Genomic DNA, 26,450 nt, shown 5'->3' with positions numbered 1-26,450 from the left:
CCCCACCCTCTTCAAATTTTCACAAAATATTTTACTTTTTAAAACTAAATTTATCAAGTGGAAACAAAAATTATTGTAAATTTTAAACCGTTTTAATTTGGTTTATTCCGGATCGGTTTCGGTTTATATCGGATGAAAATGTACGTCACATTTGACGTCACTGCTGCAGCAGAAGTGATGGGTGTTGGAAAAAGGTAAGTGCTCTCAGATATTTTTTTAAGACTTTTGGCCTAGTTCATTGTGTTATAATCATTTCATTACGGATACAGAGAAGCAAATAAACTTTATGTATAATGCAGCCTTCCTATCCACAAGTAGATACAGCTCTAATGCAGATCAGATTAAAGCCGAATCTGGTGACCAAATAGGAAAATTTGGATTTGTTTATGATAAATGAAAAACCATACGGATCCAGCATTACAAATTTTTCATGTAAATTTGTTTTCCTTTTGTCAGAAGTTATGCTTCCATATAATACAACGATCTCGATATGAAAGTGAAAGTAGAAACATTGTGTAGCAGTTGAAGTAAAATGTTATATTTAGATCGCAATCGCATCATCTCGGGTCTTTCCGTCAGAGGTCGGAAATCAACCTCGAATGTATTTACATCACCGGATGTTAAAAATTAATACATTTCCTGTTTATTCAAGCATAGGATAGAGTGAGTTAGAAGTCCTTTCTATAGTATATTTTAAGTAATATCATTACATTGAATAAAGTTAAATTCCATATTCCACAGATAAAAGGTCTCCAAGCATTTATTTCAAAGATCATGAAAAGGGAGGGTTGTAATGGCGTCTACCATATACATTCGATGTCGTTTTTCTGCTAGTCGGAAAGGCCCGAGAAGTTGTGATTGATTCAGATCGTTATCCATACGGTTCTTTCAACAATTTAATGAAAACTTTTTGTTTTTTTAGGCCTACTGAAGCATCCCAATGCCGTTTTATTCAAAAAACCCAATGCTGAATTGACTGAGTGACGATTGAACAAAGTTATTGAACCAATGCCGATTTTATTGGCGATTGCGTTATGACAAATCAGGTACATACAACAATAAACATAGTGTTTACCATTAATGACTATTAAAGGAAAGAATATTTCCTGAGAAAAGTCTTTCTGTATTTGTATCTTAATTCATGATTTACTGTTTTTTTTTTTTTAAAATAATCCAACTCTTTCTTTTACAGAACAATATTCCAGCGCATTTTTTAAAAACCTGTAAGGTATGGAGAGAATTTCTGGCCATAAAACAACACAATATCTACATATGGAGATAAATTGTCATCTAAAGCAGACATAAAAGGTACTAGTTTATGTGATCATGATTTACAAGTGTCAAAAAAATTTGTGTATTTAATTTTATGAAATAAAAAATATATGCCTACTTTAAAAACTGAATTAAAAAACTCCATAGTATCAGGTAATTCATTGATTATTTATATATCAATTAACATTTCAATTATTTTTTTCAACACAAAAGAAACTAGAGTCTCTGTTGTAGTTAGATATGCACATAATAAACTGAGTTAATAATTATTAAAATTTGATATTTTTACAGGTTCAATATTCAGCCTGCCTTTTTTATTTTGAAGGCATTGAAGAACAGACACCCTGACCCCAAGCTTGCTTCAAAATATGTAAGTAAATACTCTGTAATAAACTTGAAACTTTCTTATATATTCTTCCCATGAAAGTTTTGGATATACTGTATTCAAAATGTCTGTTTTTTTTGTTTGTTTGTCTGTTTGTTTGTAGTCAAAGGTTATACATTTGTATCTCAATCATTCTGAATCATGCCTATAGCATTTTTGGCAATCTTGTATTTTTTAAACATTCCAATTTCAATTGTCAAAATTTTGAAAAAGTTATTGCTAATTTGCTTATAAGCTCACCTGAGACTAAAACTAGAACAAGCTTTTTGGATTGAAGTCTGTCCCTTGTCTGTCATAATCATTGTCATCTTAAACTCTCACAATTTCATCTTTTATAAAGTTTCAAATTACATTAGATATAACTAAATTACTTGCAGTGTTTTTTCGTTTTTTCCAAGAGCTCAATCAGCAGAATCTTTACATTGTAGACTCCATCCATGCCTTAAGATGAGAAGTTTTCAAATCATTTGACCATGATCCAAGGGTCTGATGAAATTTCTTAAGTGCTCAAGGTAATTACTTTTTGTGGTAACATATTTTAATTAATAATACATGTAATTATCATGACATTGGCACTTCTTAATTATTCAATTATTTTCTTCATCATTTCAGAAGCAATGCAGTCACTGTCAGGGAAATGAACCCAGAATTTTATAAAAATTGAAAAATAAATGCAGGATTAATGCTTATAATTTTGTGTTTTTGATTTCTTATTGTAAATTTAAGGCATTTAAGGACAAGTTTGATATTAAGTTCACATTACAATCCAAGGAAATACCAGTCATGAATAGGAACATTTAAAGGAAGAAATAAAATTAACATATGCTCAACATATGCTCAACATATGAACATAAACATATGTTGACCAAATGATCATACAAAACATATGAATAACATATGTTAAACGTATAATAAACATATGCTTAGAAACATAAGTTAACCATATGTTGCTCGATTTTTATGGCGAACAAATGTTTCGGAACATATGTTAAACGTATGTTCAACATATGTTGAACATACGTTGCAATTTTACCTGTGTATATTTCTTTTTAAAATGTACGAAGATGTATTGAAAGAAACAGACTGATTTTCAAATATGGATGTATGCAAAGATATGTTCCATCGCTAATCATCTATAAAAGTATCAGAGGATATGGATGCATTGCATCTAGGACATTAAAATTATAAATGTATTTGAATAAGCACATCGATGGCCTATTTCCTGAGTTATGCATTTCTTTAACTTGTACAGTATATAAATTTTTAGATATTTATTCACTATCGTACCGACATTTTTACTGAAATATGCAGCAAGATTTTGTCTTTTTCTATAGCCATCATTCATTTTTATATTAATACTGAGAGTCAAATTCTTATTAATCTGAAGTCAAAAGTTTTCAATTTTCACTCATGTTTCATTTTGATGAAAAAAATGATCCTAGCACAAATATATAAAATATAATTCTAAATTTTGATGACTTACTTTAGATATTGTCATATCACCAAGATAAGAACATGAGAGAAATTTTCTTGGTTTCAATATCATGCTTCTCCTCCTAGACATCATCTCTCTGGTGTTTCCATGGATCGCTCTTTTTTACCCTGTTGATGATTTGTTTTGTTTACTAGATCTATGACATGGATCATTTTCTGTTAACTTTACATTTTACATATAACGATGTTTTAGAGACCTTCGATGGAATCAGATCACCAATCTGGAAGATAATGCCTTCGACGGTTTGTCAAATTTAAAGGAACTGTAAGTAAACCAAAACCAATGAAAGATGAGCGTAAGATTAGTTTTCCCTTTGCAAAAGCATGTATATTTTCTGCTTAGTTGAAAACCATTTAAACTTTTTTCCTGTTAAACACTGGTGAATGCTTCTAATCAAGGTATATTTTCCCTCTGAATGAGTTTGTGTATCTTGTGCATTCAGTGGTTTTTCTTTTATTTATTAAATTAGGTCGGTGGTCCGTTGGGCAATTTGACTAACTGATATGTTTAATTTACAGTAATTAGAATCTCCATTTAACTTGTGAAATAAGTTTTATATTCATTTATATTATGACAGGTTAATAAGGCATATATAGTAATATTGTAAATGGTGACATACTGAGGGACATTTAGCAATTCAAATGCATGAAGCTAGAGTATACTGTATTTTGCTGGTCATCATGTAGCACTTACGGTCAGTTGATCTTTTTTTTTAATCCCATATGATAGGCTGTAGTCTATAATGTATAAACATTATCCCATCTGGCAATTGTAACCGTTGGCGCAAATCCAAGTAATGAACAACTGTTGATTTTAAAATTCAACTTCCTGAAATTGCCGCTTTCTGTACGTCATTTTTTTTATTGTCAATACACTAAACAAGCGGGACTCTGATGTGATTTTCTGACGCAGCACTGTTAAGGCCTACTATTCTTTGAAAACTGAATTTATTTTAATTAAGCTTTTTTTATCACAGAACTTAAATACTCATGGAAATAGCATAGTATAAGCCATTCTGTACTGTATGAATTTTAGTCCCATCAATGGACAGTCACGTGATGAATGCATAGTTCGTGTACTGAATGTAGGTCAGAAACACATTTCAATATCGCAAGGGCATACCCTAGATGAAATTAAAAATTAAAGGTATCAATTGTTTCTGCATACTTTGTAGTTTCTGAAAAGTGCTGCTGCTTTGAATAGATTTTCAGGTAAATAAGCCAATGTCGAAATATGTTCGGCTTTTACCAAATATTTTGTGTACTTGTTAAATCTCGCCCTCGATTTAAAGAACGCAGAAGCACTTTTCAAGGTAAGAAAAATATCCTTTATCTATATTCAAAAAATGGTCAAGATCTATTAAGTGTATGCCCTCGTGAAAGTACTATTTTATGAGGCATCTCAAAGTAAAATAATCGAAACCTGTACATATAAATACGACATGATTAATAAAATACATTCTCTTGATACTTAATGAATAATCGCACTTAACAAAGGATATGCATTGGTATAAATAAACTATTTAAATCCTGTAAATAATATTCCATTTAATAATAAAATGCATTTTTCATTGTTAGACAATTCCTTAATCTGCCTCTCACAGCACATGAAGTACGTCATTTTTACCAAAATGACGTCATGTTTACTAGTTCATCGCGATCAGTGCTTTGTTTATAACCAGCTACATCAGATGTAACTAGCAAGTTATTTTTAATGCATTGATAAGTGTTATTGTTGTTTATTACGCTAATACAGTTAAAAGATGCAAATTATTTCCTTTTTAGGTATTTCGAGAAATTTATAAAAGTCATATTTTTGTGTGACGTCACAGTAAACTTTTCCCGTAAAAATTAGGCCCCGCTCCCTTTTTCAAGCCTTGACAATGCTGCGGAGATATAACGTAATATGAAATTACAATGTGATCTTTTCAATGGAAACTCGAAACAAACTCATTAGCTTTCATTCAACGTTTAATATTTTATCACCCATTCTCCGCATTTTTTTAAATGACCCCTTAAAGACTCTTGCACTACCACTGGAATTGTGGCCAGAGTTATATATTTCTTCAAACGTCTGATGTTAGTCGAACGATAAAATAAAACGTCATTTACGGCATATCTATTAAAATCTTAATTTTTCGCTTTTGACCTACATTTTCCGCGAATAAATGTTCAATTATGAAAAAAAGAACAGATTAAAATATTGAATATTTAACAAATATTTTAGTATATTTGTACTAAGAATACGTCAGAAAGAATAGTTTATTCGGAAATTTAAATGGTTGCGGATATTATGATGCATGGTATATCAAAAAGATGTTTCTTTTACAGTACAACGTATGGGTAGCGCTACATGTAACACACAAAAAGAAGCCTTACGCATGAACAACGTTCTTTCATTTTACTGACATATACAATGGAATACCTTGAAAATTCTGCACATACATAAAATATTATCCATTCAGTGCATTGTAACGTACACCAACATACATCGTCTTGTTAAAAAAGTTATCTATATTTTATTCAACGTAAGCCAGCATATTTTATTTTTTTTTTTGTACGTTTGTATACGTTAATACTACATATGCACACCGTAGAAGCTAGTAGTACAACTTTGAATAATATGTAAACTACATGTTAAGTAAAAGTTAAAGATAAGTCAAAATAAGGTTCCCAATATTTTTTTTTCACACTCTAGATAATTACCCATCGATGTATGAGATTGTTTTAATGAAACGTGCTTAAACATACGCATCGATAAACTTTTACATACATCTAACTTATGATTAACTTGAAAAGGTAATGTACATGTAACCGTGTAATTTTCACGCTTATAAAAATGAAACATTCAAAATATTGGAGCACATTCAGCGCACGACAACTCAAAAGCGTTCTTTTAATTTAAAGAAAAGAAAACTTACTTCTAATTCAACGTACACAAGTGTGTTTGCCCGTTTTTCCCGATTCTGTTGACGTTGATACTAAACGTTGCACTCCATCACCCGCTTCAAAACAACAACAACAAATCACATTTTGAATAAATTAAAAACAAAAGCTTGCTGAATAATTATATTGTAAGTTAATCGTTCAAATGTTTAAGGGACTCCGACCCTCAGCTAGGAAGGACAACTCTTTAATTTATAATCTAATTCAAAAAGTCTTTAAATGAAGCTTGAAAATTAAATATTTTCATGCAACAATTTTTATTATATGCCTCTCAATGTGCTACAGAATTCTATGCAAAGCTTCAAAAATTACTTCTAATTTCATACCATGTTAATAAACATTGGTATCTAAAAATGCTTTTTCGGGATAAAAATTTCTATTTTTAATTAGACCTTTCTGAGAAGTTCAAAGGACTTTGAAGCACATCGAGAGGCATATAATGAAAATTGTTGCATGAAAAGATTTAATTTTTACGCTTCATTGAAAGACTTTTTGAATTAAATTATAAATTAAAGAGTTGTCCTTCCTGGCTGAGGGTCGGAGTCCCGTTAAGTATAAATTTGATCCCCAGTAAAAAAAATGATTAACATTTATTTGACGGAACATTTCAAGGAATCTTCAACTGAATCAAATAACCACACTGGAAGATAACGCTTTCCATGGTTTGTCAAATTTAAAGACACTGTAAGTACGAGTATGCAAAACTAAAATATTGAGTGTCTCTTATTCCTGGATAACTAATCAAAGTCTTGAAAAAAAAAAAGGAAAGCGATGTCCAGTGAATTTGTTAACTGAATAGAATCTTATAATTTAATATGCATAAGCTTGCATATCTAATTTAATTTCATTTTTTGTTAATATTAATGTTCTTTTTAATATTAAAAACTTACCTTTCAAGGTCAATAAAAACATTCAATTGTAAATCTTTATTTTTGCAATTTCATGTTTAATGTACATAAACCAAATGTTAGAAGAAAAGTATTCAAAGTAACACATAATGTGGACGGGGGATAGAACGAAAGAACCATTTTATACTCAATGGCCTTTAATGCAGAGTAAAGACTTTAATTAGTCCTTCACCGATATATAGCGACCTCTCTTTATGAATCAAATATTCTCCAAAGGGGGCATAAAACAGCATGTAAGCAAATAATCAATCAATCAAGTATTTAAAAAATAAAATAATTTAGGTTGCAATAACATTTTCAAATAAACAATTTACATTAATTAATTCAAAAGATCAGGTCTTTTCTTCATGTTTACATGTAAAACTAATTGCCCCTAATAAGAAAAAAAACATGAATAAATATAAATAAAAGTATATAACAATGATCAACGAAATTTAATCCAACACAAAATTTCTATATGACCATGTAATGAATAGGGTTATACGTTCAAAACAACGGAATTAGATGCCAACGAACCTATTTTCAAAGACAAATCCACGTAATTTTGTGTCCACGAAAATTTGTGATTCTACAGTATATTTTAAATAAAAAATCATAAAATAAATAATTCAATAAATAAACAATCAAACATACAAGAAGAAATAAATAAAATATGAATAAAAAATAAAATAAAATGAAAACTGAAAAAAAATAAATAAAAGAAAACAGAAATGAAATTGATAAAAACAAACTAAAAAAATGAATCAATGATGAAAGATAAATAAATTATTAAATATTTAAATAATTGAATAAATAGATGAAAAATTAGATAAGTAAATAAAGGAATAGTAAATAAGTAAATAAATAAATATTAATATCAATATTGTACAGAATAATAAAGATTTTAAAAAAGCAATAAATTCATTTCTTGCTCTGAAGTGTAAAGTAGGTTTCAATGATTGTGTATTTCAAATTCAAGATTTTCAGACCATGGTCTGTGAAAGGAGTAATTTAAGGTCATTGGCAACGCAGGGTTTCCGGTGAAAAAAAAAGGTTTATACCCAGGTTTTTTCATTTATAAAAGTAGTCATTGAGAATGATCTCCCGTATGGAATTCTCTAAGCGGTGAAAACCAATAAAGCGTGCGTTACAGACTGAGAGGTAAACAAAAGCACGTGTGTGTTTTTTATCTGATATATTCAACTCTAGAGTAATAAAAGAAAAGCAGCGATGGGTTTGTTTACATTGTGCTGAGGGGGCAGTCAGTCAAGAAGTCGTCATTTAGAATAAGTACATATATGCTGGGAAGTGCAAAGATGTGAAATAATTATGCTGAAAGTGGCGATAGCTAGGTAGACTGAATTAGAACGATTCTATAGGTTATGTGAAGGAGGCACCATTAAAAGTTTATAATAAATTCTTGCAAAAATGTTAAATGACAGTTCCTTTCAAATAAAGTAAATTATGGTATAGAAACAAACAACCAGTCTCTTGATCATTATGAATAATAATTAGATGTTAAGGGAAGTAACTCTAAATCAAAAAACAGTGCTGGTATTTCTGTGTTTTGTTTCTGTATTTGCAATTTCAGCCAAAGTATATGTTTGTCATCGAAAATGAAGATTCAACAATGTATTTTATGTAAAAAACTTTATGAAATAAATGGGTTTTAGAAAAAACTTATGGTTGAAAATAATATAGGACCATTTTATCAACATTTTACATAGGAAATGCATTGAAAATTGTAAAAACATTGATTCGACAAAATCTTTAGAGAAAGGCTGACTTGATGGGTAAAAAGGACCTGAATTGAACATGTTTGGTACCATTAAACCTGTTCAGAAGTTCTTGAAAAATTCTATACAAAATCCAGAAACGTTGCCAATGTCCTTAAAAACAAAACAACAAAAATAAAATTCCCTAGTACATCCATCTTTCTAGAAATAAATCCACAACGTTTAGTTTAGTTAAGAAACATACATGTACGACATATTAAGTCGTATGTACGATGATGCATGATGCACAATAAGTACTCAAATCAAATAAGCAAAGATATACATTTTGTTTAGATAAAAGAGCAATTTTTAATAATTATTTTCATTTAATACAAAGAAATTCCTCTACAGGATTCGAACAGGGGATATTATGTATAGTTTATTTTATATTACCGTATAAGTAGAAATTTTAGCGAGGATTTAATTTTGGCATTATTAGCGAGGGTCCCGAGATCGCTAAAATTAAATATCGCTAAAAATTAATTGCATTTTATTTGTAATAGCTTCTTTAGTAAGCATTTTAAAATCGCTAAAATTACCTCTCGCTAAAAATAAATTACCATTTTTTAAGGAGAAATCGCTAAATTTGCGTCTCGCTAAAATTTCCACTTATACGGTAATCTGTAAACTTGTTAGTTTGTTCAAATTCACAGATGATAGAATAGGAATTAGAACTACATTATGCAATAAAAAAGTTTGACCTTGACTTGTGCCTTTGCCCATTTTCAAAGCCTTATTAATTTGGGGACGATATTTTGAAGAGTAAAGGGCTATTTAGGATATCGTCTGGAAAAAAATGTTTAAATGTAGAGAGAATTATAAATTACTGTTATAGCAATAAGTTACAAGTGGTATAATGTTTTTGACTCGCCAGTTAGTCCGTCAGTCCTCTTCATTTATTATTTTTTTTTATTTATTTATTTATTTATTTATCTTATAAGCACGTGCACAGCTCTTCTTAGACCACTACATAGAATTTCATGACACTTTATAGATAATTAGATCACAATGTAAAGATGTGCATATTACCAAGAAATTTTAATTTCTTTATTTCTTCCGGAAAGTTTGGCCCTTTGAACTTAAAATGTTGACCATATATTGAATATAGAGATGAAAAGTTTTTCAAGCGCAACTCCTTTTAAGAGGGCTGAGGGTCATGGCCATTCTTTGACTATATTGCTTTCCTCTAGATGAAGAGATCCAGTTATGTAAAGAAAAAGAAAGCTAATAAAACTTATTGGCTTAAATTATGCTTTTTTCTTAATTAAATAATAGCTGAAATCTTTTACTTGATAAAGAAAACTTTCATATATCTTATACTTGCGACACTGCTTTATGTCATTTGAAATCTCAAAAGCATGCTTTCCGCTACGGCACAACAGGCTATTGTTTCGTATATGGGAGACCCCTACTTATTTTTACCACAGTTAGGAAACCCTTCCGGGTTTAGATCTTTAGGATCAACTGCATGTCATTCCTGCATTTTTCTTGGGGGAGGGGGATGCGTGTGTGTGACTCCTGTATCGAGTAAGAAACAGTGAATAATTTTTGTCCTCAAACAAAGTATGCTTACACTGTGGAATAGTCCCAGTTGATTCTTTTCTTTGTTTAGAGAATGATATTTATGATCTGTATTCTTTTGAACGCAGTTTATTGCAATAGGGGAAAACTTTTATACAAGAAATTGGAGTGAAATACACCATCATGTTTTTCATAAAAAGAAAAATTATAATACTTTGGTTAATCACCGTAATCTTGGTCACATTTTATCAGATGTAATTATGGCAATAAATATAATCTTAGTTTACGTAAAATTCCGTTAGTTTGAATAATATCTATCATTAAACAAATCATGCAAATTAATGCATATAAATTATTGTGTGACCTTTTTGCACTAAAAAGCACCATATTTGGGGTAAAAAAAAACTAAGAAGGCAATAGAAGATTTTCTTGTATCAAACTTTTTATAACTTGAGTGCTGATCGGTTGGGGGTATCGTTTTGTTTGACATTTATTTAAGGAATGTTTTTAAGTGTTTTGTGAGTTATTGGTGTATGAATCACACAGACTTGTCACGTAAGCATATTTCATGAAGCGCGCAAGCGCTTCATGAAAAATATGCCTACTTGCAAGTCTGTGTGATTCACACACCAATAATTCACACTAAACTGAAAAAACAGTCCTTATATTTACATTTTACATGTTTAGAAGCAACTAAAATATGCTACATATTTGAATTTTTCGCAGCCCTTTATCGTGGCATTTTTACTAACGTCTCCACAGCCTCATTGTGACGTCACGTTAACGCACGTTTCTCCGTATATATTTCTACGCGTGAATATACAAACAAAGTTCGACAAATATAAACTGAGACATATACTTTAATATTCTTTGTAAATCATAACGGACAATTTTGTTAAAATGAAAATATGTGCGGCTAAAGTTCCACGATATTAAATTTAACAAATATGTAAATTTGAAAAAAAATTTCTTCTAAATATCCTACTACCCCAAGACATAGTCCCATATAAACCTCACCTATTTTCTAATGTGTAAGCAGATTTTTAAATGAATGTTGAAAAAATTGCATTTTTTAATTTCAATATCTTGCAAAAATAGAATTGTAATCAATAGTTTTAAAGTTAAAGGTTCTTACTGAACTTTTCCAAAAAGCTGACGAGTGGCATATACCTTAGCAAGTTAAAAACGTACAACACACTGGGGGAGATAACTCTTGCGATTTCAATTAAACGTTTAACTTGATGTCAAATTTGACGTGTATAGTTAAGCGTTAAAATGACGAACGAATCGATCCCGACGTAATTAAAAGAAAATGGGATTAGGTACTTGATGTGGTTTCTTTAGAAATACCATTCGAGTCCTTGATAATTTGGGCTTTTGATTCCATCCTTATATAAAGAAGGAAGAAAAGAAAGATTTTTCTGTAATTTCTTTGATTTTATATATAAGTCGTATCTGTCATCAATATTAGTCCGACAATATTCTTTATCTTTTTATGGTTAGAGTTAGCTATGTAACATTCGCATTACCAGATCACGAGCCGATCTTAAAATTAAGGATTTATTTAGCTATATAAGTAAGTACTGTATTGTTTTCGGAAATTCCTTTTTAGAAAAATAATTTCAATCCGTTTCCAAAAGTTCATTTACCAAACAAGAACAAACTCTGAAATGTGGTAGATTTTTCCCCTACCCTAGTTGGTTTGAACATATTATATATACCCTTGTTGTGGTAGATTTTTCCCCTACCCTAGTTGGTTGGAACATATTATATATACCCTTGTTGTGGTAGATTTTTCTCCTACCCTAGTTGAGTTATGTCCTCCTGTTTGTCGAACTGTTATGAAGACACATTTACAATGAATTCTGTTGAACCCAGGATCAGAAAACTATATATAATTGTTACATGTAACTGAAATGATCCGAATGCACGAATACCTTATATCCTATCCAAACACTTAGATCTACCACTGGCAACAATGTCAATGCGTATTTCCTCGAATCAAAACGAAGCGTTTTATACATTTATCACTGTACAGGAATAATTCAAACATACACTGGATGAAAAATACAGTTTCCGCATGGCTGAAACTCTATTGAAACTCTGCGGAAACTTAAGCTTACTAATAGTTTCTGCAAAGTTTCAGTGCGGAAACTTCAAGTTTCATCAAGTTTCCGCAGTGCGGAAACCAAGGGTGTCCACGAATCAAAATAATATCCGCAACTGAAACTTGCTGAAACTTAAGGTATACGCAAGGTTTCAGCATGCGTATACTGTTGAAATACATATGGTGTACCAAAGGTTTCCGCAACTAATTTAAACATATAGATGGAGAATTGACAGTTTGATAAATTGAAGTAATTTCCAATGAAGGATGCATACAAGTGGGTTGTGTAGTTTAGAGACCCTTCTCTTGTTTGAATTAATTAAGAAAAAATACATATTCCTGTTACCAGTCTGTTTACATCATAAAAGAGATGAAATTTCAACATTGTGCTTTCACTTTGAATAAAAAAAATAAATTAAAATTCAATTTAAGTTGATTTCATATCCAGGTATAAAATTAAATGCATGTCACCCATGTGTATGGACTACATTTTGGACACGTAAAAAGATCTTTGGCGGATAAGCTTAACTTTTATTCTAGTTGTCAGATACATGTGTATATTGTATTTTTTAAATTATCAGAACGACCTCGTATTCAGTATCAGTATGAGACTCCTCCCTGTCATATCGATCAATTACCTATAGATTTTAGAGGTTCGTGTTTACTCTGCTCTCAGTTAAACGTTTGTTAGTTGGACTTTTGTTCATGATTAAAATTTATTTCATTTTCCGATTTTATCTGTTAGATTCAGAAAAATAATCTATGTATAATATTTTAGCAAGTATGATATGAAAGGCAATTTATGTTTTATTTCTTGCTCTGGATTTAATAATTTGCACAAGTACCCAAAATCAGTAGTGGGTGTTAATTGAAATAACTGAAGCATTACCGACATAACGGAAATAAACAATTGAATGCCACCAAAACCAATAAAGAATATCTGATTGTTTGATGTGTAATTCAATGATGACGACTCTACATAATTAATAATTATAGCTTATTGACTGTATATCGGAGATATGACCGCCTGAGGTATAAGAAGTAAAGTAAACTTAGCTTGCGAAATGAACTTCCAAAGAAAGAAAATGTTATGTTTTTTGTTTGTTGTGTTCAACTTCTCTCTCGAGAATTTTTTACTCATATGGAGACGACGCCCCTTGCTGGTGGGGGGTTGCAAACATATATCTATTCCTGGTAATTAGGACCATCGAGCATTGAGGGATCTTTTTCTTGCCAACATCTACTGTGACACAGTACCTCAGCTTATTCGGTCTCACACGAGGGACCGGTCTCCACGTCTTGCACTGGGTTTGAACCCTCAACGTAGGGATCAACTCCTTACCCCTCGACTGAAGAGCAGATGCTCTAACCACAGCGTCACGCGTGCGACATGAAAATTTTATGATTTCAACTAACAAGGTCTAGATGAAAGAATAAGCAGTCTTGTTTAATATCTGCACAAACACCTAAGAATATTTGATCCTAAAGCAAATAATTGCAGGTATCAAAAATAAGGGAAATGCTCGGTAATGGTTTAGCAGATTATTTCACTTAACATGCATGTACGAATTTTTTTATGGTACAAGTAAAAAAAACGTCTTTGATTTTCACTAATTGTCAAGGAGACGTGATCAGGCTCTTCAGATGAAGTTACTGTTATGATAATTATGCATTATGCTGATATGATGGTTTCTGTTGGTGAAGATTTTTCGTTAGAGATATGTTTTTTAATAAAACAATTTTGCTCAAAATTAATTAATAATATAGTGAGTAAATAAATAAAAATAAAAAAGAAAGAAAAGTCAAAATTAATCACTCTAGTAGATAATGAAGCTTAATCATAATGGATTACAATAATTTCACTCATCTTAATAAAGTAAAATACTGTTGATAATAACTTGACTGTACACTTTCCAGGTATCTGTGGGAAAATCAAATCACCACGTTGGAAGATAATGCCTTTGTCGGTTTGTTAAGTTTACAGACACTGTTAGTAAACCAAAATTTATAACTGTACAGTGTATACATGTATATGAGAAATATGTTCATAGTATATTTAATGAAACAACACATAACTACAAGGCAATGTTTTTAATTTACCCATTTTTTGTTTGAGCTGTGTTAAACTTTTATTTAGCGGTGGTTGACTAAACCGAAAAAATATTGCATTTCATATGATTTGAGCAATTATGAGTGTGAAACATTCAAATAACTGTTATTGTTTCGTGATGCAATTAATCAAGATCTCGTGAAGTAATGCTCTAAATTATTAGAACATAATAAAAATCGGGAGCAGAGCACATACAGACCTCTAAAATCATTAGATGTTAGATAAGCTGCCATGGACGAGTAAGCATCCCCTGTTGATCGGTCCCGCCCGCCGCATGCTCACTGTCATGATCGGGCAAAGGGAAATCCGTAGACAATGCAGTATGTTAATAATGGCCGAGTAATTAATCGCCAGTCAACATGCGGTTCTGTAGATTGTATTTCTTGACAAGGTCATTGCATCGACTATAGAACTTGCGAAATGTTGACTTCAATCGAGACTGTTAATATCTTCGTTTTATCAACTTGTTTGTCAATTAAGGTTTCTTAGTTTTAAAAATTGTCCCTACGTAGAGCATATTTTTGCATATCGAATCAACTAAGAGACAAAAACTTCATGCACAGGTTATTAGATGTTATTTAAGCAAAGAGTGATTTTTTTTTGAAAGATATAGTCTCATAACTGCAACGGTGTGTGCAAACAAATTGAATAACGCGCGTTAGATATCTATTCTGTCTCATTCATCAAACGTTTTGGACTGCGATGGGCATCCATCCCGAAAAAAAATTATGAACCGTGTCTGCGTCCAAAAAAACGTTGTAGATTTAAAAGACAAATATAATTCCACCTGAAATATTTGAAAGTCATGATATATCTTGAATGTTGATACGAATTAACGAAAATTTTACCTGAAACGGGGAGCAGGGGGAGGGGAAGTGGGCAGAGTCACTTGAAACAAAGCTTATGAGAATCACCTTGTAGAGAAACTTGACCAAAAAAAGAATGTAATTTTACAATTATTTTGCCCGGGTATTAAGAGTATGACAAAACCTTAATGTTTTAACAATGAAAAATAAATCTTAAAAAAAATTAAAATGAGTATCGCTGAAACTTGCCTTTTAGATTTGGTAGGAAAAAAGATTCAGTATGTTTTGTAAATAATTTTTAAAAATGTAAGGAAAAAATTGGAATACAAAAAAGCGTTAATTTCTTCTTGTAATGATGCATATCTTTAGTTAAGGGTTATGAAAACCTTCATTTATAAAATCTACATCGAAAAAGTATATTTAATCAAAATAAATTACATAATTTCCTCTATAAAGTTATAACACATTTGATAAAAAAGCAATGATAAATGTTCACTTGGACATCAGAAGAAGATTAACAATTGTGAATACCCTTATTTTTAATGTAAAATTTCATATACAGTTATTGCATAATTTGTTTAATCAAAGACTGACAATTATCCTGACAACTCTCATTTCTTGGTGTGGCCTCCATTTGCCTGAATAACAGCCCTGCATCACCTGGGGAAACTTCGAATGAGTGAACGGATGGTCCTCTGAGGTATCCGATCCCATTCCCTTAACAGAGCAACTTCAAGTTCATTGGTGTTGCATGGGGCAGGATCCCGCTGCTGAATTTGCCTCTGAAGAACATCCTAGACATGTTCAATAGGGTTGAGGTCCGGTGACTTCGAAGGCCACTCCATTCTCTCGATAGTCTCTGCCTCAAGGTAGTGGTTTACGATGTTTCCTGTGTGTGGCCTGGCGTTATTGTCCATAACAAAGAAATCCGTTCCTATTGCCCCGGCAAATGTTCTCAAAATTGGCTGAAGGATCTCATCTCTGTATCTGATACGGGTCAGTGCTCCATTTCTGATGACGTACAACTCCGTGGATCCCTGAATTGAAATACCTCCGCACACCATAACAGAACCTCCACCAAATTGATCATGTTAAGCAACACGGTAGTTGTAAAGACGAATAATGCCCCATGGAATAATGACCGGGGGACAAAAAGTGACCCCCACCCGTAGAAAAAAATCATTTTTTGTAGAAAAAGAGCCCTGGGGATCATTATTTTATATGTTAGTTCCATAAAAAATTGACCCCCAGTGAAAAATGACTGCCTTTAAAGTGATACAAAATGTATAACAGATGAAAGGAAAAAATATGCTGTATATTATAATTGTTAAACCTTTGAGTAATTCATGCCTTTGTTCGAATAGATGTGATCTTTGTTCTTCTTAGAACGTAGGGGTAATAAAGATTCTTATTTCTCTCTGCCGAATATTGACAAATGAGTTGTAAACAATTCAAAATCAATCAATCAATTAATTTTCATTTCTCTGATAAATGAGCAAACCTAAAAAATCAAAGATGGTACATGTGAATGCATCAAACGCACGCTGGAGATGAAATTTATTAATATACTTTTTTTTCTTTACTCCCTCTTTTGATACGTTGTTTCAGAAAAAAAATATATTTGTTGGGAAAAAGTAGAAATTTGTAGCAGACGAATTAATATTGGTGACTACAAATAAGTAGTTTGTTCGAATTCATAAGGTTTCATTCGGACGAATGAGTAAAAATAGAAATGGATGACAGGACGCCTCGATCCTGTATATTTTTTTTTTATATGTTCCATCCAATACATGCAGACTATCACTATATGATTAAAGGTATTTTAAATCCTTACAAAAACATATTCTTCCCCCCAAATAATATTACGTTAAGGTAGGCCCGAACATTCAAAATTTTCTGTCAAACTGATCAGTTTTTAACTTAAAAACTCATGAACTAACTAAAACACCCATAAAAACATATCTTTGCATGTTAATTTTCATACAACATATCTCAGAGTACATACCTCTAAAAACTCAAGAGCCAAAATTAAACATGGAGAAGTGTGATATCATATTTTATTTAGCTATATCAAATTTATATTAGAACTTGTGGAAACAAAAAAACATTCATTTGCCAGGAGAATATTTGAAATTTTTCACAGAAACATTAACAAATTGATGTTAAATCTGTCGAGGTCTTTAAGAATACAATCTCCAAATATCTTTATTTTGAATAATTCTCAAAATCTAAATTGTTTACATGCCATTTTTTATTTAAAATTATTAAGAATGATATCTAAGGTTAACAAAAACACAAACTTTATTATGATTGACCAGAAAAGCTTAACAAAACAGCCCTTTGAACACGTATACCCTCATTTTTGGAATATCAAGTTTTTCAATCATTTTTTACAAAATTTAAAACGAAAGTAAAATTTAAAAAGATGATATAGGCCTAAAATCTATAAAACAGATCTCAAATTAGTTTGCTTAAAAAATTAGAAGGGTTTAGGTTCATAAAGGCAATTAAAAATTTTGTGTCTGTATATGTGCTAAAAGCATATAAATCCTTTCTGTAGAAAGTGTAAAGTGTTAATATCCATAAATAATATAAATAACATATATTAAATGTATTGTTTTCAAATTGACACTAAAATTAATTTATACTTATTTAATTATTTTCAAGCAACCAAAATATTTTATTACCAAAAAAAGTGACAATCAGAATTTTATATTGGTGTGTAAAATTAAAACTGGATCCGTAAAAGTATGGACCTTCCTTAAATCAAAACAAAAAAATAATAAATGAAAGGCAAAAATATAGATAAAACTCTATACCTTTCAATAATACTGAAAGAGGCTCTATATAAAATATTTAAATGAAGTTAAGCCTTCACACAAGTACTATCATATCATAATTTACTACGCCATGATTAAAGTATACTTTAAATGTTGGTGGGGGTATACTTGAAAGTATTGTAAACTTATCTTTAGTTCCTCCTTATAGAAAAATAAAGGTAGCCCCTAAGGGTATTTTTGTTACTTTTGTTGATAATCGACTTCCTCCTGAATAAGTAAGGGGTGGGATGGGTATAACACCTAAAAATATGCTCTGTAAAGCTATGGGCTGGTGTTAAATACACATTCTAAAGCAAAAACTAAACATGTAGACAAAACCTTTTGATTTAGCACACAGCATTCATTACACGTCTTTATTCTTGTTTTACTCCACTTTTTTAAATTCAGTTCTGAGTATATATTTTCAGAGAATTTCTTTATACTCTATCATAATATGAAAAGTAAATTGAAGACCATTTCTTTTTATGTCCCCGTAATTGAAGATTCGGAGGTATATAGTTTTATCTTGTCTGTCTGTATGTCGGTCTGTCTATCTGGTGTCTGTTTGTCCGCAAAAGCTTTAACCTTGACCATAACTTTTTCATTTATTGGAGAAATGACTTTCATATTTAATATGTGTATTCCTTGTGACAATACCTTACTATGGGTACCATCAAATTTGACCTTTTAACCTTTATCTTGGAGTTTGTCCCATTTTACACAAAAATGCCAAATTTTTACTTTGGTCATAAACTTTGAAAGGTGGATACTAGTACTCTAATACTTTACATATGTATTTTTTGGCATGGCCTTTCATTGGATTCTAAAAACTTTGACCTTTTGACCTTGACCTTGGAGATTTCCGTACTTATGAAAAAATCTTTAACCTTGGCCATAACTTTTGAACGTTAGGGCTAGGATTTTCATACTTCAGACACATATGTAATCCTTCTTACATTAAACCTTAAGTTTCTTAAGAAACCATCAACTTTTACCTTATGACCTTTAAGTTTGACATGCCTTTCAAAAACTTATCCTTAGCCATTACTTTTGAACAAGTGGTGCTAAGGCTTTCCTATTTGGCAATTGTATTTCTTGTGATCTGACCCTACTTTGGGTACCAATATATTTAAATTGCATTTAAGAAAAGTTTAATCTTCGCTTTGTTGCCATTCCTTGCATAGCTGTTTCACAAACACATCTTTTTATATATAAGAGGAGTTGCGGATAAAAAATGGATACCCCAAAGCGTAACAGACGGACGGACGGACATCCCTATCACTATATACCCTCCCGCTTTTTAAGCGGAGGATATATTAATATTATATAATACTGCTAATTTTTTCTGTCAGTACGATGATTTCTACCATCGAAAATTAATGTTTGCCTAACCTTTTAGGCTCGATAAATCTTTTACTCCATTAGATTCTGAATCATCGCATTGACCTTAAAATATAGCTATAATTGTATAATGTTATGAGTTCAATTTATTCCCAATAAGCTCAGGTGAGCATTTTGGCCAATATACCTCTTTATCTTTTTTTTTCTTTTTTGACCTCCTAAAAAATTCAGCTTTACTCCACAGGGTGTCATTTTTCTACGGGAGTCATTTTTCTTCACGTGGGTTCTGCAAATTTTTGGGGTGGTGACACTTTTTCTACGGGCAAAAGGGTCATTTTTCGACGTCGAATAATGACCGGGGGTCATTTTTCGCTGTTGAAAAATGACCCCCGGTCATTATTCGATGGGAGTCATTATTCGTCTTTACACAGTCACTAAAACTCTCATTCTCATGTCTCCACACCCGTCGCCTTCCATCGTTAAAGTCTACACAAAATTTGGATTCATCTGTAAAGAGTACCGATCTCAAGTGGCGGATTTGCCAATTTGCATGGTCTCTTGCAAACTCCAGTCTCCTTAATCTGTGATCTGCAGTCAAAATTGGGCGTGTGGCAGGTCGTCTTGTATTTAGGTTAGCTTTATGAAGCCTAGCCCTGCGTTTTTGAGTAGAGTTTATTCCATGTGTTATTAAAGTTCCTTTTTAAAGCAACAGCCGAGTTAAATTGGTTTCGCTTTGCCTGCAGTACAAGTTGGCGGTCCTGTCGGGCCGTTGTACATCGTGGTCTTCCACTTCGAGGCCTTTCATGGACTGATCCTGTAACCTGATATCTCTGCCACAACCGACCAATGACGCTTTGTGACCGGTTCATAAGTCTTCCCACTGCAGCCTGTGACATTCCAGTTTGTAGCATCCCTATGGCCCTACCGGCTTCCTGTACAGTCAGACGTCTCCTTTGAGGCATCACCTGTAATTCATTTGTGTTCAAAAGATGTTTAATTGTCCTTATTTATTGTCAGCATGAAGTATTTACAGTATCTCATATAGACACACTTACCAGTTCTACTCTGCAATGCTTACTAGTTTTGATCCCTTTCTGTTTGGCTTCGAACACGTGGACTGATACATCAGTGATGTGTAGCAAACAACACGTGTAGTTATGGATAAACATTCACATCAATTTATAATAAATTTAAGAATTGAAATTTCCTCAAATTAACTATATTATACTAAACCCTTAACTTTTTTTGTTGAGTATATTTATGAAATTATGACTTCAGTTGAAATATTAGGGTTCCCTATAAGCTAGGTTTTTCCAATTCCAGTAGGACTATAGTTGTAGGGTGAAGAAGAACATGAACACGTAGGAGGATTATATTAGTATAAATTTATCTTAAAAATCAAGATCCATGCAAAGCATCAAAACACTTGACCTTCACAAATTGCTCATTACAACTTTGTATTCTGTTCACCTCTTAGATTTTAAAAGAATTAATGCATTTTGCTATATATTTAATGGATTCTTTCCCAAACACCAGAACCCCTGACACAGGGGCCTTCACAGGGGCAAGAATGTCAAGTTTGGAGGAGGCATTTTTTTCTCATCATAACCATGTACTTAGTTTATCTGCTAAATACATAGGACCAACAATTATTTCACAGAATTCATATATTTTTACCATGTAATTAATAGATCCCTGCACTAACAGAAGAACCCCCAAACCAGGGACCATGAATTTCACAATTTTGAAAGAGACATCTTTGTTTATCATAACCATGTACGTTTGCTAAATATACAGTGGCAAAAAAGAATTGTTTTAACAAAAAATGCATTTTTCAGTATATGATCAAAAACCCATGACCCAGAGGACATCAAATTCAATGCTTTTTATTAGAGACATATTTGCTCATTATTTTTATGTTTTAGTATGTCTGCAAAATACCCGGTATTAGAGAAGAAGAGAGAAGGAATAATGCATTTTGACTTTATACTCTAGGGAACCCTGTCCTTGAAATTCAGATTATAACTGAATTAAAATCACAATCTTACACCTGTCTGAAGTACTTGTATCATATTTAAGTATTTATATATTTTTTCATAATTAAGTATTTATATACTCTTTCAAGGCGTCACTCCTCTGAGTCTATAAGGGACACAGACTCAAGGAATTCATTTGGTGCCCCTCGGATAATCCTCAGGGATATTAAACATATGTCATGTGTACAGTCTTCAGATTCCCAGTTTTGGTATAAAACCAATACATCATACATCAGATTGAAAGAATGTAAGGTTTCTATTACAGATATATATTGGATAAATCTTTTTGCAATTCCATGTCTTCTGTTTCAAAATGCTCTGTGCGAAACTGTAAAACCTGTGACACTTCTTTCATCAGTAATCTTACTGGACAGAGCTTCTATACCAAAACTTGGGAAAATCTGAACTGCAAATTTTCTCATATTGTCTATGGAATAGAATGTAATCTGTGTGGACTTGTTTATGTCGGTGAAACCAAGGGATCACTTAACAAAAGAATATCAGGTCATTGATTTCAAATAAATCATATTGGTCAGCAGCTTTTATACAAACGTTTTAATTTACCTGATCATTCTATTTTATCAATGAAAGTTAGAATTCTCGAAAAGATTTATTACCACACAAATAGTCTGTCGCCGAGTACACTTTTCCGTAGACAACGAGAAGAATTTTGGATTAGAAAACTAGGGAAAGCCTTTCCCTATGGATGTAATGACTATGTCGATAGTGTAGGAAATCTTTCCACTCCACAGTGTAATAATGTAAATGTGATGGGACTTTTTAACCATACTCAGAGACGTTAGCATAGTCATGGGCATCGTTCGTACAATAAACCTGCAATACAGGACGTCACTTTTGATTCATTACGACTTTATGTAAATCAACAGTTAGGTCTACATCATATTCGAACAAAACTTTACTCTGTCCCTTTGAAACTTTTGAATAGTCTTCTTGAAAAGGCCAAGGCACATCCAATTTTAGATTCCTCTTCACCTGAATATAGGCTCAGATCTGTGATAATGGAAATTGCATTTCACAGAAAATGCAGCTAAAACAATCCGTCTTTTCCTTAAACTTCAAAATGCCAAAAAAAAATTGACGCGGTTAATATAAGTAATATTCTTAACCACAAAAGGGTCGAGTCTTGTATTCCACCATATTTAAAGTTAAAGACTACACTTTGTATTTCCTACAAATATACCATTGACCATTGCTTCCAAACTTTTCAATTACAAAAACACTTTACATGGCCTGGATACCGACTATCTGAAACATAATCCTCCGTCGTGTTCATGTTCTTCTTCGCCCTATTACTATAGTCCTGTTGGACACGTTATTACAGGTGACGTAAATATAGTTCGTAATGAGGACCTTAGATCACTTATTTTAAAAAGTCCTAAGTATTGGGAACCTTGATCCTTCAACTGGCGTCGGAATTTCATAAATATTATGAATTCTGTTGAAAATTACGCCAGACGATGGGCCAGATATGAAAAAGAAGACGTTGACACCCTATCAGAATGGATTTAATGTATCAGATCCATGTTAAAGTCGCGTATTAAAAGATTGAGGGGCAATATGAAAACCATTTATCCTTCTGTGTTCAATAAACAAGAAGTGTTAAAAAATTAGATTACACGATTAGTACGTACTGGTTCCTGCCGACAAAGCAGGTAACACCATTGTCTTCGTTTGGAAGGCTCATTATATAAATTGCATTCTATAAGAAATTGGATTTCATTCTACAAGTGGTAATCCTACTTATACTCATACTTCCCTTTCTCAGGAAGAAATTCTTCAAAATCACCTGTCAGTTTTGAATACTTTTAATATTCCACAGAGCCAAAATGAATGAACTACCTTATATATATTGGATTCAAAACCTTCATAAGAATCCTTACAAACAAAGATACATTGCAGATTCCAGTAAATGTTCATCCAAGCCTCTTTCATTACTCCTCACTAAGATATTGACAGTAGTGAAGGAAAAACTTCAAGAGTAATGTGCAACTATATATTCTAGAAGTGATGTGAATCAGATATGGATACTAAAAAATTCTAAAGAACTTTTGGACAATTTGAAATCACAAGACTTTACAAAAATCAACAGCTTTAAACTTACGATTTTTCAACTTTAAACACAATAATTCCCCACGACAATTTAAAATCCATGATTTTTGATATGATTGACAGCTGCTTCTTCAATAAAAATGGAACTCGTAAAGTTACTTACCTCGTCATTGGTCATTTGCAAAATTATTTTGCATTAAAACAGATTCTGATTGCACAAAATAATTACTCTGAAGTTTAACATCAAGAAGATGCTTGAGTTTCTGATTAACAATATCTATGTGGCTTTTGGAGACCAGGTATTCCAACAATCTATTGGAATTCCCAAGGGTACAAATTGCGCTCCGTAATTGGCAGACTTATTTTTATTTTCATATGAAGCAGAATTTATGCAAAATTTTATGGGTGAAAAAAAGAAAGCACTTGCTGTGACCTTCAACTCGACATTCAAATATATCGATGACGTATTGTCAATTAATAATGGTAATTTCCATTCCTACGTCGATACGATATATCCTGGTGAGCTTGACATAAAAGAAACCACAGAGTCCGACACTTCTATTTCATACTTGGATATTTTACTTGAAAAAGACACTAATTTTAATCTATGAACCAAGCTAAATGATAAACGCGACGACTTTAACTTTTCTATCGTCAACTTCCCTTACTTATGCAGCAATATACCTTTATCACCTGCATACGGAGTATATATATATTTCAGTTAATTCGATACACAAGATCCCCGGGTTATAATAGGTCGTCAGTACCCCCTTGCTTGTCGTAAAAAGCGACTAAATGGGGTGGTCCTTCGGATGAGACCGTATAAACCAAGGCTCCGTGTCACAGCACGTGTGGAACAATAAAGATCCCTCCCTGCTCAAAGGCCGTAAATGCCGAACATAGGCCTAAATTTGCAGCCCTTCACCGGCAATGGTGACGTCTCCATATCAGTGAAATATTCTGGAGAGAGACGTTACACACAGTATACTGTATACATTCGATACGCAAGAGCATGCTCTACGTTTGAAAAATTTCTAAAACGAGGTAAAATATTGACAAACAAGTTGATAAAGCAAGAATATCAGCAGTCTCTTTTAAAGTCATCATTTTGTAAGTTCTATGGTCGATACAATGACCTTGTCAGCAAATACAATCTATCATTAAATCAAATGCTGACTGACGTTTTTCATACCAATTGTTAGTCCATTATTTATGCACTGAATTGACGACGGATTTTTTCCCGTTATTTCTTGATCATGACAAGAAGCACACGGCGGGTGTGACCGGTCGGCAGGTGATGCTCACACCTCCATGGAACCCGATCCCACGTCTGTTGTTTCGGGGGTCCGTGTTTGCTCTTCTCTTATTTTGAATTGTTTTGGACTTTGAGACTGAATACTGTTCGTTATCTCCATATCCTTTTTTTTATTGAAAGATCTCTGATCCAAAAATATCTTGCATAATTTTTAAACACTGATCTTAGTCACAATGAAGATTGGTAATAATCATAAAGAAATACATCGTAAAGAGAAACCTGAATTACGTAGAGAATACCTCTGAATTTTTAATTAGTGATAAAAATGAATTTTGCAAGTGCTATCGAGAAGATTAATTTTTTTCTCTGCAGATATTTGCAACAGCAACTGTACTTTTAAATTTAAAATAAAAAAACATCAAAGTTTGATTTGAAAATAATATGCAACAACTGACAACATCTCGAACGATGTGTACCGATTAAAGTGCAAAAACTATGTATTTAGTGACAACATATAAGTCATAATACGTTTGTGGGTTCCTAAGAAAATTAAAACATTTGCGTACATTTTCATCTGAGGCTAGAGCTAGTAACAGTTGCTAACATTTTACTGTCCTTTTAAATGATAATACTAATTTGTTCGACACTATCCCCATATGACAACTGATTTGCAATTTCTTTCAATTGGGTGCTTTGTCATTTGTATCAATGACAATTTTTTGATCAGATATGACCTAAGTAAACTAATATTTAATTACCGATTTTGGCGTCGAGACCCATCTAATTCCTCTCAATATATGATAATTGCACTTTTACACTGTAAAACGTTTTAAACATAAAGTATAGTTTTAATCAACAGATGATTAACAACTTATGCTATGCACAAAACACCTGCAATAAACTTCGATATAGTCATTTATGGAAATTATTAATTTTGAATTTTTTATATGGAAATAACATTTTATGTTTAACAAGTCTGGACATATGGAAGTCAAGAACGATAACTGAAAGTTGCTATAAAAACGCAAAAAAGACACGTTAATATGTTTCTGTTCAAACAGAAAACAGCATTTTTACACACCCCAAAACATATTTCAAAGGAACAAAAAAGATCACTTGCTTCTGTTTTTTTTCCTCGAAAAAATTTTTGGCGAAAAATCTTTAGAAGTACTATATTTTTGCACTTAACTTTAAAATGGCGACTATGGGGTTGACTTCCTGCCTTGAACAGGATGACGTACATAAGCCGGCAATTGCTCTTTTTGAGCAATAAGTCCGCCTAAAAAGACGTGACCTATATCCATCCTGACTAAAACCACTTCCCCATACTTTTAGCGACTCCCCTGCGTTACCCTTTTAAATGGTGATAAGGTCCAACTAACAACTAAATTGTAGGACAAACGAAAAGACTTCGTCTTTACCATCGTCAGCTTTCCTTATTTCTAATCTCACCATAACCTGCATATGGTGTTTACAACTCCCATCTTATCCGACACTCGAGATAATGCTCCGAGTACACACAATTTTTAAACCGAGACAGGATACTGACAAATTGATTTTACAGGAATTTTGTTAACCTTGTTTAAAGTCAGCATTTCGTAAACTCTCTATGGGTTATAATGATTT

At 32.2% G+C, this 26,450-nt stretch overlaps 1 protein-coding gene and 1 long non-coding RNA gene across 2 annotated transcripts in view; both read left to right on the top strand.

Annotated features, from left to right (window-relative positions):
* Positions 1-881: 881 nt before the first annotated feature.
* LOC134249241 (uncharacterized) lies at positions 882-2,403 on the top strand. Its single transcript, XR_009988236.1, has 5 exons — positions 882-1,046; positions 1,193-1,308; positions 1,564-1,642; positions 2,086-2,169; positions 2,270-2,403. It is a non-coding gene; the product is annotated as an uncharacterized LOC134249241 (long non-coding RNA).
* Positions 2,404-2,962: 559 nt separating this feature from the next.
* LOC134249237 (leucine-rich repeat transmembrane neuronal protein 2-like) overlaps positions 2,963-26,450 on the top strand; it is a 65,409-nt gene continuing 41,921 nt past the window's right edge. The window contains exons 1-3 of the mRNA XM_062731609.1: positions 2,963-2,967; positions 3,345-3,416; positions 6,710-6,781. Coding sequence (XP_062587593.1) covers positions 2,963-2,967; positions 3,345-3,416; positions 6,710-6,781 — 149 coding nt within the window. The remainder of the gene's footprint in view (positions 2,968-3,344; positions 3,417-6,709; positions 6,782-26,450) is intronic.

This window comes from Saccostrea cucullata, unplaced genomic scaffold (assembly GCF_032062105.1).
Source record: "Saccostrea cucullata isolate Sc308-1 unplaced genomic scaffold, CSIRO_AGI_Scuc_v1 ctg3169, whole genome shotgun sequence".
In the NCBI taxonomy this organism is placed as follows: domain Eukaryota; kingdom Metazoa; phylum Mollusca; class Bivalvia; order Ostreida; family Ostreidae; genus Saccostrea; species Saccostrea cuccullata.
This window is presented reverse-complemented; position numbering and strand designations above follow the sequence as displayed.